General features: G+C 35.6%; 1 protein-coding gene across 3 annotated transcripts in view; it reads left to right on the top strand.

The window, feature by feature from the left end:
- The window catches only part of PIK3C2G (phosphatidylinositol-4-phosphate 3-kinase catalytic subunit type 2 gamma), a 357,132-nt gene that overhangs the window by 22,726 nt on the left and 315,984 nt on the right, over window positions 1-18,422 (top strand). For all 3 annotated transcript variants that reach the window (XM_061204611.1, XM_061204610.1, XM_061204612.1), the window contains exons 5-7: window positions 9,577-9,679; window positions 13,875-13,945; window positions 18,274-18,337. In XM_061204611.1, coding sequence (XP_061060594.1) covers window positions 9,577-9,679; window positions 13,875-13,945; window positions 18,274-18,337 — 238 coding nt within the window. The remainder of the gene's footprint in view (window positions 1-9,576; window positions 9,680-13,874; window positions 13,946-18,273; window positions 18,338-18,422) is intronic.

Below are 18,422 nucleotides of genomic sequence, written 5' to 3'. Positions count from 1 at the left end.
GTGTGGAATGAGTCTTTTTATTCTCAATGAAATTAAGGATTTCATTTAGCAAACTTGAACAAATTGATTAGTTCCAGCACATTCAGAACAGCTAAGAATTCCAATATTATAATCTAATCTGTTGTAACTTTTTAGATTTACTTTGAGCAAATAAATAGATTAAGGTGTGTTTCTCTTTTACATAACTTTGCTTTCTTCTTATAAAATCACAGAACCATGTCAGAGCATAGGAAAGAACATCATCACTTTGAGAGCTCTCACACACAATAATGAAAACATGTTCTGCTAATAAATCATTCATTAAGAGTATCTTGAGTTACTTCAGTTTAGTTTTGGATCTCCTTCAAAGTACTCTTCCTAACACTTTAATATTAACTTCGGTTGCTATCTTTAATAAATAGTTAACTAAAAATTAATAATAGTAATATATACAAACTTGCATTTGGTTCTAGCCAATAACTGTACTAGAACTAATGTCCCAGTACGTGAATACTCTATACATATCTTCCTTTGAAAGCAATTCCCCAAAGGGCTTACACTAAATAAAGATGTTTATTATTGAAAGAAACATGTAAAAATTATAGCATATTTCAGCTCCATGCTTTTTTTAAAGCTCTGTGATTGTGCAAGCATCATTAACCAACAGACTTGATAAAAAGAGTCACAAAGCTGTTGCATGATTTTTCCATGAAGACAAGGCAAATCAGAACTAAATGCAGGTATATAATTTAATTTCATTATACCTAAAACTATAGTAGCCAACATGCATCTATCAAGTTATTTTTGCTTACTCAAGTCTTGTTTACTTCTAAAAGCTAAGAATTAATTAATCCCCCTAATTTTGAATTAATTGAGCTTTAAATAGCCTAGTGCTCTATTTATCTTAAATAAGGTAAAGAAATTATTAGCTAAGAATACCTGAATTACATAATATTTCAAATTAGCTAATATCACTTTAATAAGGCCTACATGTGCTATTTTAATCTTAGTTCTTGAATGTTTTGTATTAGGAAAGTCCACAGAATGTTTCTTCACTGGACATTTGTGGGAAAAATAATGAAACTTGAAATGGAATAAAATCTATATTTTTGATCCTCCAAGTTGGTGACTATATTACAAATTTTACATAAAATAACTCAAAAAAAACCTCCCTGGAGCTCAGTATATATTTTTGCAAAAGATACAAAGTTCCAGCTTCACTGCTGTGTTTCTTTCTTATTGACCCTATTTTTTTTTCTTTTTTTTTTTTTTTGCCTGCATTGCGTTTTCATTGCTGCGTGCGGTCTTTCTTTAGTTGCAGCGAGCAGGGGCTACTCTTCGTTGCGGTGAACGGGGCTTCTCATTGTGGTGGCTTCTCTTGTTTTGGAGCACAGGCTCTAGGCACGCAGGCTTCAGTAGTTGTAGCACACGGGCTCAGTAGTTGTGGCTCACGGGCTTAGCTGCTCCGTGGCATGTGGGATCTTCCCGGACCAGGAATCAAACCCGTGTCCCCTGCATTAGGCAAGTGGATTCTTAACCACTGCACCACCAGGGAAGTCCTGACCCTCTGTCTTAATTAACTTCATTTATATAGGTTGTTGTTACTTTTCTTTTTTTTTTTTAATTTTTTTTTTTTTTTTTGGCTGCATTGGGTCTTTGTTGCTGTGCATGGGCTTTCTCTAGTTGTGGCGAGCGGGGGCTACTCTTTGTTGTGGTGCACGGGCTTCTCATTACAGTGGCTTCTCTTGTTGCAGAGCACAGGCTCTAGGTGCGCAGGCTTCAGTAGTTGTGGCTCGCGGGCTCTAGAGCACAGGCTCAGTAGTTGTGGCGCATGGGCTTAGTTGCTCCGCAGCATGTGGGATCTGCCCGGACCAGGGCTCGAATCCGTGTTCCCTGCACTGGCAGACGGATTCTTAACCACTGCACCACCAGGGAAGCCCTACTTTTCTTTTATGCATACATAGCTTAATAGAGAGGGCACTGTAAAATTGGAAGTTGTTATAAAACTTTTCCTCTAGATTAAAAAAAAAAATCCCTTGCAATATGTTCAATTTCATTTTATTTTTGAATTTAAAAAAGTATGTATACTATATATGTAAAGGAATACAGCCATATTCAAGTGAAGAAGCATTAGGGATAGTTGCCTTTTTACAGGCTGGAGGGAATTAAGAAAAATGGGGCAAGATCTTTTAGGTCCAGTTTTCCCTTGAGTAGTTGCTGTTGGTATCCATTTATGCTCCATCGAAGGCCTCTGTTCAAAACCATGACCCTCCTCTACTAACCATCTCATGGCTGTGAGCTATAGTTTTAGAATTTCACCTATGCTTGTCTCTCCAAGTCATGAAGTTTAACTTTCTTACTCAAGGTTCCCCTGAAAGCAAAATAACTATAAATGAGAGGAGCACTGGTTGAGGAAAACAACATATCGCTGATATTTATCTATGCTGAGCCAGCAATAAATACCACTTTAAGCATAAAATCCAGGTCATTTCCGCTAGTTACAAAGCTCACTGGAACTAAAGATATGGTAGATATCAATATAACATCATAGAAATTTTTAAGTGGCAAATACCAAAGGAATGTGTGGGTGTGCATGTGTGTGTGTTCATGTGTGTGTACATAAGTACCTGAAAAATGCTCTGTGGAGTACTATAGTATTATTAATATTTTAATGTCTTGTCGTACTCACCTTACATTTCTTAGTCAACCAAAGTATTAAAAGTCAGCTTAATTACTGAGTTTTCTTAAAGAAACATATTTAATAGCTGTCAGCAATCCTGGCTCTCAATATTTGTAAGATAAAATTAAAATACTTTTTTCGACCAATGACTATAATATTTCACCAAACATCTGTGACTACTTCCTATACATCAGAATGGAGAAAATTTAGATCTAGTGATCCTATAAAATAAGAATATGTATTCATCCTGATGAAAGAGTAATGTTGATAAATGTGAGTTTTCAAGGAGTTCTTAGGCTGAATCAGTATTCATAGGTTGGACATTATTTAGGATGTCTTTTTTGCCTGTAGGACAAATTTAAAGTATCTGCATGCGACTTTTTGGTGTTAATGTTATTAATCTCTTAATATATACATACTGCCATGTATAAACTGCTCATGTGATAAACTTTAAAATAATATGAGCTACTTATGAATAGGAAATAGGAGTAATTATGTGCAAGGATTCAGCCTTTTGGTGTTCATCTTAAATGACAGTCATATTCAGAAAACAGTTCCTAAGATAGCAACAAGCACATAGCTGGAATCAAATATTTGTTGAGAGAATAAATAAATGGATGTGCAGAATTTTTATTTATGAGTATATATGAAGAAAAAACTAAACTTTTGATTGTATCATATTGAGTTCATTTAACAGCTGAAGTTTTTTACATTATTATTAAATAAAACTACTAAGCACCCACATTTGAAATGTTACCAGATTGAGAAAAACACCTGGTGTGTATAATCTGAGATAGAAAATACCAATGTTCACATTATAAGCATAGTAATACCTGCTGTGGCCTGTTCTCTCAGTGCTCGAACTCTGCTCTCCACGTTACCCATCTTAGCAGCAATATTTTTAATATTTTTCATTTCTCCTTCTCTTGGTGTGGTAGTCTTTCTTCCTATATTTTTCCAATACCTAGAGTCCTCAAACAGAAATTTAATTTTCTTTATCCCATTTACTAACTAAATTCTACCTACCACCTTTCTTTCTATTCTTTAATGCTTTATTTTCTTTTTCTCTCTTCTCTTTCATTTTCTGTAGATCAACACTGTCTAATAGAAATATAATGTGGGCCACATAATTGAGTTTTCTACTAGCCACATTAAAAAAAATAATAAAAAGAAACAGGTGGAAATAAATTTCAATGTAATTTTTTGGTTTGTTTTGGCCATGCCACCTGGCCTGCGGGATCTTAGTTCCCAGACCAGGGATTGAACCTGCACCCTTGCCAGTGAAAGCACTGAGTCCTACCCACTGGACAGACAGGGAATTCCCTAATGTAATATTTTATTTAGCTCAATATACCAAACATATTATCATTTAACCATGTAATCAGAATTAAAAACATATTGAGATGTTTTATATTCCTTTTTTATGCTAAGTCTTCAAAATTCAGTGTGTATTTTACGCTTACAGCACATCTTAATTCAGATAGCCACACTGCAAGTGCTCAGTAGCCATAAGTGTCTAAGAGTTACAATACTGGATAGTGTAGCCCTAGATCATCAAAGACAAATTAATCAAAATGGTGGTCTTGCCAAATAGAGTGATGGCAAAGTGGTGAACAGTAGTTTCCAGCTCTTAGAAAGTGTGAGGGTTATTGGAGGATCTGTAGTCCTTTCAATAACATCAGAGACTTAATCTTAAGGGACATAGCACAGTAATAGTTTTTGTTATTGCTAACACACACAAAAAGGACTGTTCAGTATTTTAAACGTGATACCCCCAAAAAAGATGTACCAAATACAAATTCTTCTGCAATATGACATATTTCTGTAACATGAATTAGTTTATTCAGAGTAGTCACCTTCATACAGGTAAATTTTTCTGGCATATGAATGTTTTGCTCCACTAAGTAACAGTGGCTGAATGCAAAGTACACATGAAGCTGCTGAGGGCGACAGTAGTATACCAGTGACCAGTGACCATTCACCCAACATGCATTTTTTTTCTCAACTTGGCCTCAGGCTCTGTCTTGAAAATGTTTATTGAAGAATTCTCCAAAATTTTTGTACATTTTGCCCTCATCTCTATATTCAGCAGCATCAAAAAACTTTCTTATAGCCTCTTCCACCAAGCTAAAGACATTTTTAAAAGCCAGGTCTGTTATTTACTATAGTATGTCTTTAAATTTTTGAAATTAGATGTGTCTTTTTGTACTAAGGGGTGTGTGTGTGTGTGTGTGTGCACAAGCGCACACACTCTGCTTAGAGACCTGTATTAATGTGAGTGGTCTCTTCCAGCCCTATTTTCCCATGAGATCTTTTATTTTTAGTCCACAATTTGCAGAACACCTCAATCCCCCCTTTTACAAGAAGAAACACATGTATCACATTATAACAGGAATGCTTGAATCTATAAATAAACTTCAAGTATGCTATATTTATTCCAAATATTTATGTTCTAATCTCTGATCTTATTTGGTTGAACCCAGTGTCCTTACTTGCAAAATGAGAGAGTTGGACCAGAAAAGTCCTTCCTTTCCAGTTTTTGAGCTCTCTCGTCATGCAAAATTATTCCCATAATTAAAATGATAATTATATATATCTTCAGAACTGGATTAATTCATTAGACTGAAAATGCGAATACACCCACCAGCCCACCAAAATTCTCATGAAATGACAGGAAAAAATATTAATAAAAAACCTTCTGGTAAAACAAGAAAGAGTGATAGCACACAAAGGACAGAATGATTGCAAGCGGATTGTAGAGCTCCCAAGTAAATGTCAGAAGATATTTAAAATAGAAGGGACTTGGGACATCTGTTTGACAGCTTTATAAAAAAATAGACAATTTCCTAAGGAATCATGAATTTCAAAATTAGCTCAAGAAGTATAAATGTGAAATACAACAAAGAGCAGTGGGGAGCAGAAAATGAAGTTTTAGGCAAATTGCACCAAACTTTGAGGGAATAGATAATTCTCAATTATATGAACTGTTCCAGGACTGAGAAAAAGGTGTATGCAGTTTACAAGGCTAGTTTAATTGTAATGCCTAAAACAAAGATTAAACACAAAACATTAAGATTATAGGCCAATCTAAATTTTGCTATGTAGAAAAAAGAAACTTTAAAAACTGCAAATTAAATCTACCAGTGGACGCATCTACCCAAGAATGTAAAGATAATTATACTTGGAAAAATCTACTGATACAATTAATATATTAACATATTCAAAGAAAAAATGATCTTCTCAATATGATGTATCCAGTAGATGCAGAAAACTCATTAAATAAAATCTGAAGCTTATTCATAATTTTAAAAAATCATTAACAAAACAGACAACAAAAGTATGTACCAGGGACACAGTAAATATCGTATTTGTTAATCATTCTATGCATTCTCTATAACGTCAAGAAAAAGAGAAGGATGTCTATTTTCATTACTACTATTCAACAGTGTGCCAAGCATCCTAGACATCACATTAGGATAAGAAAGTTAAAGGAAGCAAAAATATTGGAAAGAAATAGATAAAGTTGTCCAGAAACAGATCAGATATTTATGAAAATTGTTCATGTGATAAATATAATAAGTCAGAGCTGAAAAGATGTCCTCATTAATTAGGGATGTTCAGGCAAATTGTTATTATGTTGAAAAAAATGTCTAAAATTGGAGCTGTATATCCCTCTTTACTCAACAAATGCATTCCAGATAGATCATTAAAAACTACTACTGCCGAATTAAGTGTGGAAGAAACAACTTCAAAAGATTAGAATATTCAGCAATCTAAACCAATTCTCCATTCAGGTTGTTCCTCAACTTCAAGTATATGTTCCTCATTAAAGAAGCTGCAGCTGGAAATTAAAGATAATTACTTATAGGTATGACAGAAAGGCACAAAATTGTAATCAACAGACCCTTCACCTATATCAACAGCTTTCTTTATTCTAGCAACAAAACTTTGCTTACTGACAGGCTATTTAACTATTTTTAGTTTAAAAATAAAGTATATTAAGATATCTGTCTTTTTTATAATTCTCATCTCATAACTTTTTGGATCAACTGATCTACTACTTTTCTCGATTTCATCAGGTAAATTATAAAAGAATCTGGAAAAAAATTGAAATGATTTCTACTTGGGCAATTGTAGCATAATGAAAGAGAACTGAATTAAAGTCATATTAAGCTCTAAGATTTATTTGAGAGTGTGATATAAATAATGATTGAGGTTGCAATGGAAAAGATTTAAGATATGTTTTACTAGAAAAAAATTAGGTAACCAGTAGAAGATTAAAATTAATTATGTCTCCTAAGCCTCTAAAGATAGAGAAAAAAGAGACTCAGGACTCAAATAATCCCAAAAAATGGAGGAAAAAAATTTAAAAACAAATATGGTTAATACAAACCTATAATAACATAGCAGATGGTATTGCTATGAATGGAGTACTTTAAATTTTCTGATTAGGAAGCAAAGTCTCAGAAAATAAGTTAAAAGAAGTTTATCTAAGGTTAGAGACACAGCTAAAATAAAATTGATCTCATTTTTAACATAAATGTATGTGTGGTTGGCCATTTATGTCAGCCTATATAAAAAAGTACAATAAACTCTTGGTAACCGTTATTTTGGAAAAAGGGAAAAAATTTTCAAACCTTTTTTGTTTTGCACAATTTAGTACAATTCAAGTGTTTTCCCTTAGACTATATTCCTATAATGTAACTTAAAAAAAAAAAGAAAATTTATAGAGGAAAAATTCCTTCCAAAGTCTGTTAATTACCCAAAATCTGATAATTACCCAGACCCTACCCCTGCCACACACCCACAAATATAGAGTGAGGCAAAGATAAGGGAAGAACTAGGACCTACTTTTAGAAGGGAGTTGAATTGGCAGATTCAGCAAATAAAAATATAGAATGTTCAGTTAAATTTGAATTTCAAAAATTCCAATTTTTCTTAGTATAAGTATGGATCGAATATTATACAAAACATATTTATACTAAAAATTTTTATTCATTGTTATCTGAAATTCATATCTATTGGACATCTATTTTATCTGGTAAGCCTACTAAGGGACATACATACAGGTGGGTAAAATAAGGTAGTTCAGGAAAGCAGTAGCCATATCTGAGGCTGAATTCACTGTACTGGGGTCCAGAGTCCAGACTTCAACACATTGAAGAAAAGGAAGCTTTGAGAGCAAGGTGGGTCACTGCTCTTAAAGTGGTTCCCAGAATAGGAAGAGGAAAACAGAACTCTAAGCATGGAAAGAAGAATTAGGGTTGGGGGAAATGAAACGAGAGGAACCTGAGTATATGTGATAGAATATGAGAATGGCCCTTGGAGGAAGGCAGGAATCAATGATTCCAGAAACTCAGGGAATACACTGGCCATGTCTTATGTCTGGACCCACAGTAGAAATAACTCAAGGAACCATATAAGAGCCCTATGGATAGCAATGGAACAGGAATCTAGTTTAGACTAATGGAAGGAATGGGAATAGAAGGGGAAACACATGCTGTGAACACTAACACTCACCAAAATGGATAGGTGTTGGATTTTCTTAAAAAATAGCAGTTGTCAAAATAACATTTACAGAGAATATAGTAGATATCAACAGAGTAATGCTCTATTTGTCGGACATTGTTAGAAATAGGTGGTCCCAAACATCTAATGGGTTTTCCAGATAAATGAATACATCACCTGAAGGGCCCCAAATTTTTAATGAGTGGTTTTTTTTTCCCTGAAATCTTTCATGTATTTAACCAAAATCCTTAAAGTGCTACATTAACATAATTCATCCCTTTTAATGACTAAGTCACTATAAATATCAAAATTTAAATCTATAAAGGAGATCATATAATAAAAGCCTTTCATTTAAAAGAAGTAGAATCAGATTGTATTCCAAACACTATGTGGTGAATCAGTAATTCATTCTGCTCATCATTTAATTTGTGATTAGGAAATATTTACAGAGAGAGGAAGGAAGGAAGGAAGGAAGGAAGGGAGGGAGGGAGGAAGGGAGGGAGGGAGGGAGGGAGGGAGGGAGTGGGAAAATATAATTACACCATTAAAATTTCTGAAATGTGTAAGGATATTTTTTGTTTAATCTGCTTGTCAAACCTTTGATGTAGACATTAATATCCCAAATCTAAAAAGGAAAATATTGAGTTTCAGACAGTTTAATTGGCCTAAGGTCACAAAGCTAGTAAATCTGTCTCTAAAGCCAATGACATTTCTACCACACGGCTCTGCTTCCTTGATACAGTGGTCCCCACAAACACTTTGTGGCATCACTTAGACCTCCCAGAAGCATGTTGTCCTCAGCTTTGCGATGGCTGGGTGAAAGTAACTTTGAATATGTTAAGTATTCTTTATTATGTCTATTCTAAATGTGTCTAGTCATTTTCTAATGTAATGCATTTGAAAATACGTGTAATATCTTGTCATTTAAAACAGTATGAGGAAGGATCTTCCTGGTGGTCCAGTGGGTAGGACTCCGAGCTCCCAATGCAGGGGCCCAGGATTCGATCCCTGGTCGGGAAACTAGATCCCGCATGCATGCCACAACTAAGAGTCCACATGCTGCAACTAAGAAGTCCGCATGCCGCCACTAAAGATCCCGCATGCCGCACTTAAGACCCGGTGCAGTCAAAATACATAAATAATAAATAAATAAATAAAATATTAGAAAAACAATATGAAGAGATATATATCTATATACATATATTAGATGATAGATAGATAGATAGGTAGATAGATAGATAGATAGTAGATAGATAGGTAGATAGATAGATATAAATAAAACTAGGGATAGATATAAAACTTTTAACCAGACTAAGTTTCAAAAATAAAAGGAAATGAAGTCAGGGAGGAGAACATATACTTGGGGAAATTATAGGAGGAAGTAACTGTATTTTTTTTTTCTCTTTCAGTGATCACTATTTGGGAAGCCACAGAATATTTCAGAAAAATAAATCTGTTATTCAACTTAATCTACAGAAAAATAGGGAATCTCCAGGAAAGTTATCTCGAAAGGTAAGACTTTCTTAGCTTTGGTTTCAATTAGCAAATGTATTATTTTAAGGACAGTATTCCCATCCTTATGGATTATTGCCATTTTGTGATTAAAATATGTTTAATGAATACATATTTGAGTATATTTACTGAAACATAATGAAATATTTATCTTTATGTCTGTTAACAATTTGGACTGAAGCAATTACATGAACACACTACTGCAACCTCAGTATGATAAATCTACTAGTCTCTTGAAAAATCATTTATGAGTAACTTATTAATGTTATCTTATTCATACTATCCATGAATCCACCAGGAAATGAATGGAATAGAAAAAGTGAAGGGGAAACCACGGAAGGAAGAAAAATAACACAACTCTTGTTCTATCTGAAGACTACGGTGGTATCAACACAGTTTAAATCAGGACAGATTAATATTCATAATATATATAATAAAACTACTTAGAAAGGGATTACTGTGCTTTAATGACAGTTTCATGGTGTTAGATATAAATTTTATTCCCTGTGTGATGTCTTGAGTTACTTCAAACCCAAATTGCACAGTATGCAGTAAACTTTGATATTTTAGCAGTTTTTATCTGTAGACTCTTCCAATTACCTGCTTTAGGCAAAAATCCCATCACCCTGTCATTTACATCAGATAACAGACTTGCAGTGCATGACTTTTTTTTTTCTAGTCTGAGGTGCTTCATCATAAAAAGTGTCAGGTGGTGCATTAGGTTGCAATATATCTATGTGGAACATAGCATAATGAGGCCAAAAGAGGGTTGTTTAGAAATGTCTTTTGGAACTGGTACCCAGCTCAGCCAGTGTTGACAGCTCCAGGGCCATGCATCTGAACTCTCCACAAAGAAACATTATAAAGTACAACTAATACCCTCAGTATTAATAAATCTAAGAGTCTTCAAATTGTCCTCAGTGTTGATGAAAAAGCTGAAATTATCATGTTTCATTTCAATGGGGGGTGGGAGAGAAAATGTATAATTCAAATTTCTACTCTTGTTTAGAAGTTGCATATTGCTAAAGAAAAAACAAACTATCTCATTGGTAGTAATTCACAAATCATACATATTTCAGTTTCATGTAAATTAAGGTTTATTCTGAAATGCATATAACTCCACTACTTTGATGTAATATGTATCCAGCATATATTTTACATCTGAAATTTTAATATTTCTATCATATTTACTCTTTACAACAATTCCATGTGTCAAATATTATTAAAAATAAGGACACTGAATCCCAGGGCGCTCATGACTTTCCTCAGGTCACATTCATGGAACTGGTAAGTAGAGGACCTTGGATTTGAGCCCAGTCAGTGAGTCTTCACATACCTTATGCTACCAATTTATATTACAAAAACACTTAGAACTTATGGGCTACACTCAAAAGTCTTAGATGTGGTTTCCGAGCAATTAGTCAAAATTCTACCTTTATATGTTTTTTTGGTGTTGTTTTGTTTTCCACAGCTTTATCCACATACCCCAAAGTCTGGGCCATGATAGGTATTCAATGATAATTAACCACATTAAGTATATATTAGGTGCCAGGCACTGTTATTAGGGCTTTACATGTATTAATTCATAACAGCACTAAAGCAAAAACAATAGGATGTTAGACTATATGATATTTTAGTCTTTTACTATTAAAAACTCTAAAACTTTATTAATGTTAGTTGAGACACTTAAAATTTCAAAAATTTACTCATGATATTGAAAATATTGAGGAGCATAGACACTGGTGTGTTATGTCAAAATGATGTATATGTTGCAATCTGATGCATCACACTTTTTGTTGTTAGCTTTTAATACCCATTGAGTAGATTAGATTATAATTTCAATTGAAAACCTTGTATTTGAAGAAAATTAAAAAAAATAATAATTGCCTTGTTTTATAAAATATTCTTTCAGGAATAGACATAGTATGCTGATTAATTTAATATAACCGAGAAAGTTTATCAATTTGTGACCCTCCTTCATGGTCTGAATTGCTATATTTAAAATAAATGACCAATGATTTTTTTTCTTTTATATATCTATGATAAGGGAATGGTGAATGGTCTTCTCTCTTATTATTTAAAATAATGTCAAAATTATCTATGATTTTCATAATTTCAGCTGTAAGCTAAACATTTATGAATAATTAAATTTTCTTTCTAGTAAAACAACATAAAATTGGCTTGATAATATTCTTTTTATATAATATTAGGAATATAATGATAGCTATCATTCTATTAAATTTATTGACACCATCAACTTTCAGTAGATATTTCAGAGTACTCTAATTGTAAAAGGCATTGCAAAGCTCAATTCATCTTAGATGGGTTTTCTATTTTAAACTCACTTCTATTACACTGATATATAGTGATTTAATTCATGTTCCATGAGATTATTCATAAAACATGTTGAAAGTCTTTAGAAATCATCCTATATTTCAAAATTTTTAAATTCCTGTCTTGATTAGAAGTGATGTGAATGGCTGAGACTTTTTAAAAATTTTTTTCTTCCTTTCTCTCAAGTTTGATCAAAAGTATTGCCAACATTGTAGACATTAATCGTAAAATTAAGATTTCTTTCTAGTTCAAGAAAACATTCACAAAACATTTACAGCAATAGATTTCTGTATGAAAAAAAGGAAAAAAATACCTTAATGTTTTTCTTAAGACAAAGGTATGGCCCTCACCTTTGGAGAAAAGTAAATTGCACAATATATTCCATGGACAACTGCTCAAACTTTCCTCCAACCCTTTGAGATCCTTTAGATAAAATTTTTTTCTTGTAAGTCACTGTATGACAATGGACAATTCCCCCTCCCCCAAAAGTATCTCTGGAAGCCAAGTAAAGTGGTTTTTAAATGAATATGATTATGTTATTCAGAAAGATGCAAATAAGTCATATTATTTATATGCTGCTTTGGTTTTAACTTCTGAAATAAGGCAAATGCCAAATACTACACCTCAAATCTTACTACCTCTATTCTGGCTCTGGTTTTCACTCTCTATTTTCCCTTCCCTTTCACTGTCCTCTCCATGCCTAAAGTTTTGCTTTCTCTACTGCAAAAAAATTTGTCTTAACCACTATGACACTTTCAGATTTCATCAGCCAGTGACTCTAGACGTAAATTCCTACTGAGTAAGCCTCATGTTTTCAAGTTCCTTAGCATTTCTACAAAGCATTCTTTTTTCATAGCATGCACTCAAGGTATTATAACAATAACCTTATTCTTTCCATGTTACTTAGCTTCCTTCTTCTTTCTCACAATACAACCCAATATAAAAATTAATTCACCTCTGACCTTAAGCCATGTAAAGGTTTTCCTTCTGATGTTTTCTGTCAGAAATTCTAATAGGCAGTTTTAAAAATACATTGTGTGTGTACTGACATACAGGATTACATGCATCCCAGGCATGGAGGAATTCATTCAGCTGTCAAACTTAACGTCACTGTGTGGTGAAAAAGTGCAATTATGATGGAGTATATTTGCATTTTCTGCAGACTTGCATAGGGTTTTCATGGATGCCCATTCCAGAAGAGCTAATCAAGGAGTTATGATGTGAGAGTGTGTGTGTGTGTGTGCATGCATACATGTGGACCAGAGGACTCATATTTTAAGATGAGTAGTTCCTGCTCATCTTGCGAGAAAACTACAGTGCCATCTGATAACTTCTGGAATTTACACCTATCAGTAGTTGTCTTTCATTAGCATAATTGAATATTCATGAGATGGAAGGTTCTCTTACGCTGACGTTTTGGTGGCAAGGTATGGAAAATCTGAAAAAAGGAGGAGTCCATTCTGTGTCTGCCGGCCAATCTGGCAAGCTGTCAAGTCTTATACTGCCACGGATTCGTGGCCTAAATGTAAAGAAAATGTGCACGTATGTGGGAGAACTGGTGTCTGAAAAACTGCCTTCCTGCTGGGAGAAATTAATGTTTGACCTTGGTGATGGCAGTATGTTTTTCAACTATCCTTGGGGTTTATCCTCAACCAAAGCTCAGCTTTCTGTTTTACTTTTGAAAAGAATGCTTATACAGTTGAGGAGAGTCTTATAAGGTCTTTAAAACAAAGTATTAAAATGATAAATGAGAGTTATCAAAAGAGGTGAATAAAATGACAGCAGGAAGTTATGGACCTATTTTTATCTGGTATTCGTTCCTATTCACTCTATAAATATTAATATATTCTGCTGTCTACAGCCTGAAGATGACCACAGTCAGTTTTATCTGAACCAACTTCTAGAATTTATGCATATTTGGAAAGTATCCAGGTAAGACATTTTATTCCTGTTCCAAGACTACTTTCTGACTGAGTTCTCAAGTGCCAAATCACAATATTTTTCAGCCGATTGTAATAACTGTCCTTTCACTAGTACTGTGGAAGCTATTGTACTTTTAATAGATATCTCCCTTTGGCAAATTCTGTTAATAATTATCTATTCTTCGCAGCCATTCAGATACATCTGAAGAGCTGCTAACACCTTCCAGAACAATCTAACATTCATTTAAAAATATCTCTGCTACCGGTTATTACATTTTCAAGGATTTTTTTCCTCATTCATTTCGTAAATTTGATTGTGCATGTGTCACTAAGCTCTTTGTATAACTGAATTCCCATAGTTTGAAAGTCACCATCTCCTGCTTTAAATTCCTTTCTGGAACACCCTGAAAATAATTGGTACATTATAAACAGAGGAGTGTGACTTCAAATTGGAAAACTCAAGTGACAGCAAATGAACATATCCTAATTGAGTCTGATATCTCAACGTATGCATGTATTATTTGAAAGAACAGACCTATCAGGAAGCTAACCTGGGAGAAGATATCAGTGCTACAGGGTGCCTTTATCTGGAATTAAAGTTGTTCTGAGCTGAATGAGCAAAAAATGGAGTGTGGGAGGTATATGTCATAAATCTCTAAAGCACAGCCTGATATAAGAATGAGTTTAAATTGTTTTTAGTGACTATTAATAATAGCTATCACTTCCTGGAGTTCTAATACATTTTGTATACATCGTCGCATCTAATTCTCCCTACAACCCCATAACAATACATATTATCTTACTTCAGAATCAAGGAAACTGAAGTTCTGGAAGGGTAAATAACTTGCCTGGGGTCGGCCACTCAGTATGTTAGCAGTAGGATTCAAATCAGGGCTGTCTGCAATTTGCAAAGGCCACATTCTTTCATTAAACTATCATATCTTTCCATTTTTTTTTCCTTTTTTGTGTCTTTCTCTCCCCCCCTCCCCCCACCCCAGTATTCGGCCTCATACCATAAAATCATAGAATGGGTAAAACTTAGGAGGACTTTTGATATAATTTAATCCAAATTTTTACTGTATTGCTAATTACATGCCTCAGATAGGTCCCCATCAAAATGGCATATTAAACAAAGGTTGTATTCCAAAATAAATTTATAAATCAACAACTACCACAACAACAAACGCAGAGAGAGGCATCAAACCTGACAAATTCTTTAAAAACTCGGGAATCCCTGGGAATCAGAGACCTGTTTTGAACTGTTCTGTGGAGGGCTGTGACTTGTAGGTGGCTGCTACCTGGGGCACAGAGAGACAAAAGGAGGCTGTGAGTCCCATAGGATTTATTCGCTCACTTTTCTTTTTTACTGTATTTTTTTTTTTGAAGTATAGTTGACAGACAACATTTCTTCATTACTTTTCTTCTTTTTATTGTTCCTCCAATTGGGTAATTTCAAGAAATCTGTCTTTGAGTTTACTGAGTCTTCTGCTTGGTCTGGTCTATCAAATTCTTCAGCTCAGTCATTGTATTCTTTAGCGCAAAGATTTCTGTTTGGTTCTTTCTTATGTTTTCTACCTCTTTGCTGAATTTCTCATTCTGTTCTTGTATTGTTATTCTAAGTGCATTAAATTCTTTTTCTGTGTTCTCTTGTGGTCCTCTGAGCATCTTTAGGACAATCATTTTGAATTTTTTGTCAGACAATTCTTGTATCTGGAAGTTTACTGTATTCTTTTGGTGGTGTCATATTTCCCTGATTCACTGTGATCTTGTAGCCTTGCATAGCTGTCTATATACAGGAAGAAGCAGTCACCTCTTCCAGACTTTATGGGCTGGCTTCAGTACGGAAAGACCTTCACCTACAGGCGAGGGCCAACTGGAACGTGCTGTGACCCTGGGCCTAATGATGCCAGGCACCAAGTGCAGGGTTGTGAGACAACGCCAGGTCGGGGGGTCGGGGGGGCACGATGTCTCCTCAGCTCAGGTCACTGGGGTCCACAGCATCGACAACCGTGTGGTCCTTGGTAAGCACTGTGGGGGGATCTGCAGTAGCTGCAAGGGCTGTTGTGATGCTCAGTGGTGCCTCCAGGTCCAGCAGCTAGGGACCAGGGCAGGCAGCACTGCTGCTGGAGCTGGTGGTGTACATACTCACAGCTCTGGGGGCCAGCTGCAGGCGCCTGTGGAGTGGCAGGGGCTGGCTGCAGACACTCATATAGTTGGCGGGTGGGGGGCAGGGCCAGTCTCAAGAGTGAGGACTAACTGTGGGGGCACTGGCAGCTGCAGGGATCCTGGCTGTTGGTGTGCACTTCTGTGGCTGCAGTCTCTCTCCATGGGCACGTGCATGGCAGTGAAAGCCAGTGACGAGAGTCAGGACAAGGGTGTGCAGGTGCACAGCTTGGGGGCTAGCTGCAGATGAGCCCAGTGGTGCAGACCACTGACAGGAGAAAGGGCCAAATCTGCCCCAGACACAGCTGTGGGGATCTTGGCTGTCAGTGTGAACTCTCATAGGTGCCAGATCTCACCACAGATGTGTACATGGCAGCAGACGCCAGTGACAGAGGTCAGGCTAGTGGCATGCAGGTGCACAGTTGGAGGGGCTGTTGGAAGGGGTCAGTCATGGGGAATAGACTTGCACCTTGCACTTGAGCAGCCACTGAGGCCTGGGCTAGCTGCAGGTGTGGATCTCAGGGTCTGGCAGGGGCGGTGCAGTGGAGGAAAACAAAACCAATGAAATCTACGGGGGGTCTGTGGCAGCTGTGTTGGCTGTTGGTTTCTTCAGTAGTGAAAGCTACTGAGACTTTCTGCAGAGCAGGTGGCTGGGAACCATGGTAACTCCCACTGCATGGCTGATGCTGGTAGCCACTGCCCTTCTTCCTTGTTCTAGCCACCTTTATCCGTCTCAGCTTTGCTGGTCTCTGGGTGAGGTGAAAGCAATGCAGGTCCTTCATGCAGTGTCCCAAAAAGCTGGGGAAGCTGCTCGCTCTCCCCACTCCTCTTTTCCAAGAGAGGGGAACTCGTTCTAGCAGGGGATTTCCCTCTTGGCACTGAGCAGTGCTGGCCTGGAGGATGGGATGATGCAGGCAAAATGAAGCTATTCTCTCTTCCCTCTTTATGGAATTATTCTCAGGGGTTTTTGTTTCCCACTGTGTTGTTGAAGTTTCTTGGGTGGTTTCCTGAGCTCTCCCCAGAGCTGTTTTTGTCCGTGGATAGCTATCCGTTGATCTTTGTGAGGAGAGAGAGGCTGGGATCTCTTATTGTGCCATCTTGGTGACCCCCAGGACTTTGCTTTCTGAAATACAATGCTACTCTGCCTGCCTTCCTCAGACCACTTTATGATGTGATGAGACCAAGCACTAGAGGGCACAAGCTTTGATTTCAGTGTCCCTCTTCTCTGACTCGACTTCCTCTTAGAAGTTGGGCAAATCACATACCTTCATTGGTTCCTAGGAGTTTTCTATAAAATAGATATAATACCTAATAGAAAGGTGCTGAAGCAGGTGAATTCTTGAGGGTTTTTTCTTTTTAAATTTTAGGATCAGGTTTTATATAAAAATCCTCCATAGCCAAAATCTTTCACAGTTCCTTTCCTACATCTCCATGGACTTTTACATATTCTATGCATTTTGTCTAACTAAAGTGGTAACTTAATAAAGACTGAGAAAGCAGCTCCTGTAAAATATATTGGTGTGTTTTTAACACTGTGTTTTGTGTTGTATGACTGATTATTCAATTCAATTCAGGAGTTTTCAGGACAAACAGGAAGGGAAAGTTAATAACATTTGGGAAAATAATTTTGAACAGTGAAGCCAAAAGAATCTCTGCTCAACTCACGTCTATTCCACCTAAGTATAGATAAAGCTGAAGCATTAAGAGAAGCTTAGAGAAAAAAGCAAAAATACCAGAAAACACAGAGGTTTGGTGTCAAAGACAACACCATCTATGATAAGTATATGTCATTAATTCTAAAAGCAATTCTCTGAAAAGTTTTGCATATTTAATATTTCTCAATTTATTTGTCATTATCTGCTTATGAATCCCTTTGCAACTTATATTTTAAATTGAGAGTAGTTTGATATAATGAACAGTCTTTCAGAGGTTTGGTTAAGTTGTCATGGATTTCTCTGGAGTTCTAAAGTTTTCAAATACGTTTGTAGTCTATCAAGTTATACCAAGTTTATAAGGCATCCATCTGAAATTACATTTAAAAGTACGTCAACAGTAATCCTTTTTAAACCATATTTGCTATAGAAACATGGACAAAGCAGAACTTGTGATAAATGTGCTAAAGTTAATATAAGTTTTCCTACCCAACTTTAACCAAAGTTCTTTTTTTCTTTCCAGACAATGTCTCTCAACAGTAATCAAAAAATATGACTCCCACCTGAAATACCTATTAAAAACCCAGGTATTAACTTTTGTAACTTCTTTAATTAATTCAATAAGATTTTATTAATTTTCTACTCTTTTTTCTAAAGCTTTGCAAGTTTCTG

The sequence above is a fragment of the Eubalaena glacialis genome, chromosome 11 (genome assembly GCF_028564815.1).
Source record: "Eubalaena glacialis isolate mEubGla1 chromosome 11, mEubGla1.1.hap2.+ XY, whole genome shotgun sequence".
NCBI classification, from domain to species: Eukaryota; Metazoa; Chordata; class Mammalia; order Artiodactyla; family Balaenidae; genus Eubalaena; species Eubalaena glacialis.
This window is presented reverse-complemented; position numbering and strand designations above follow the sequence as displayed.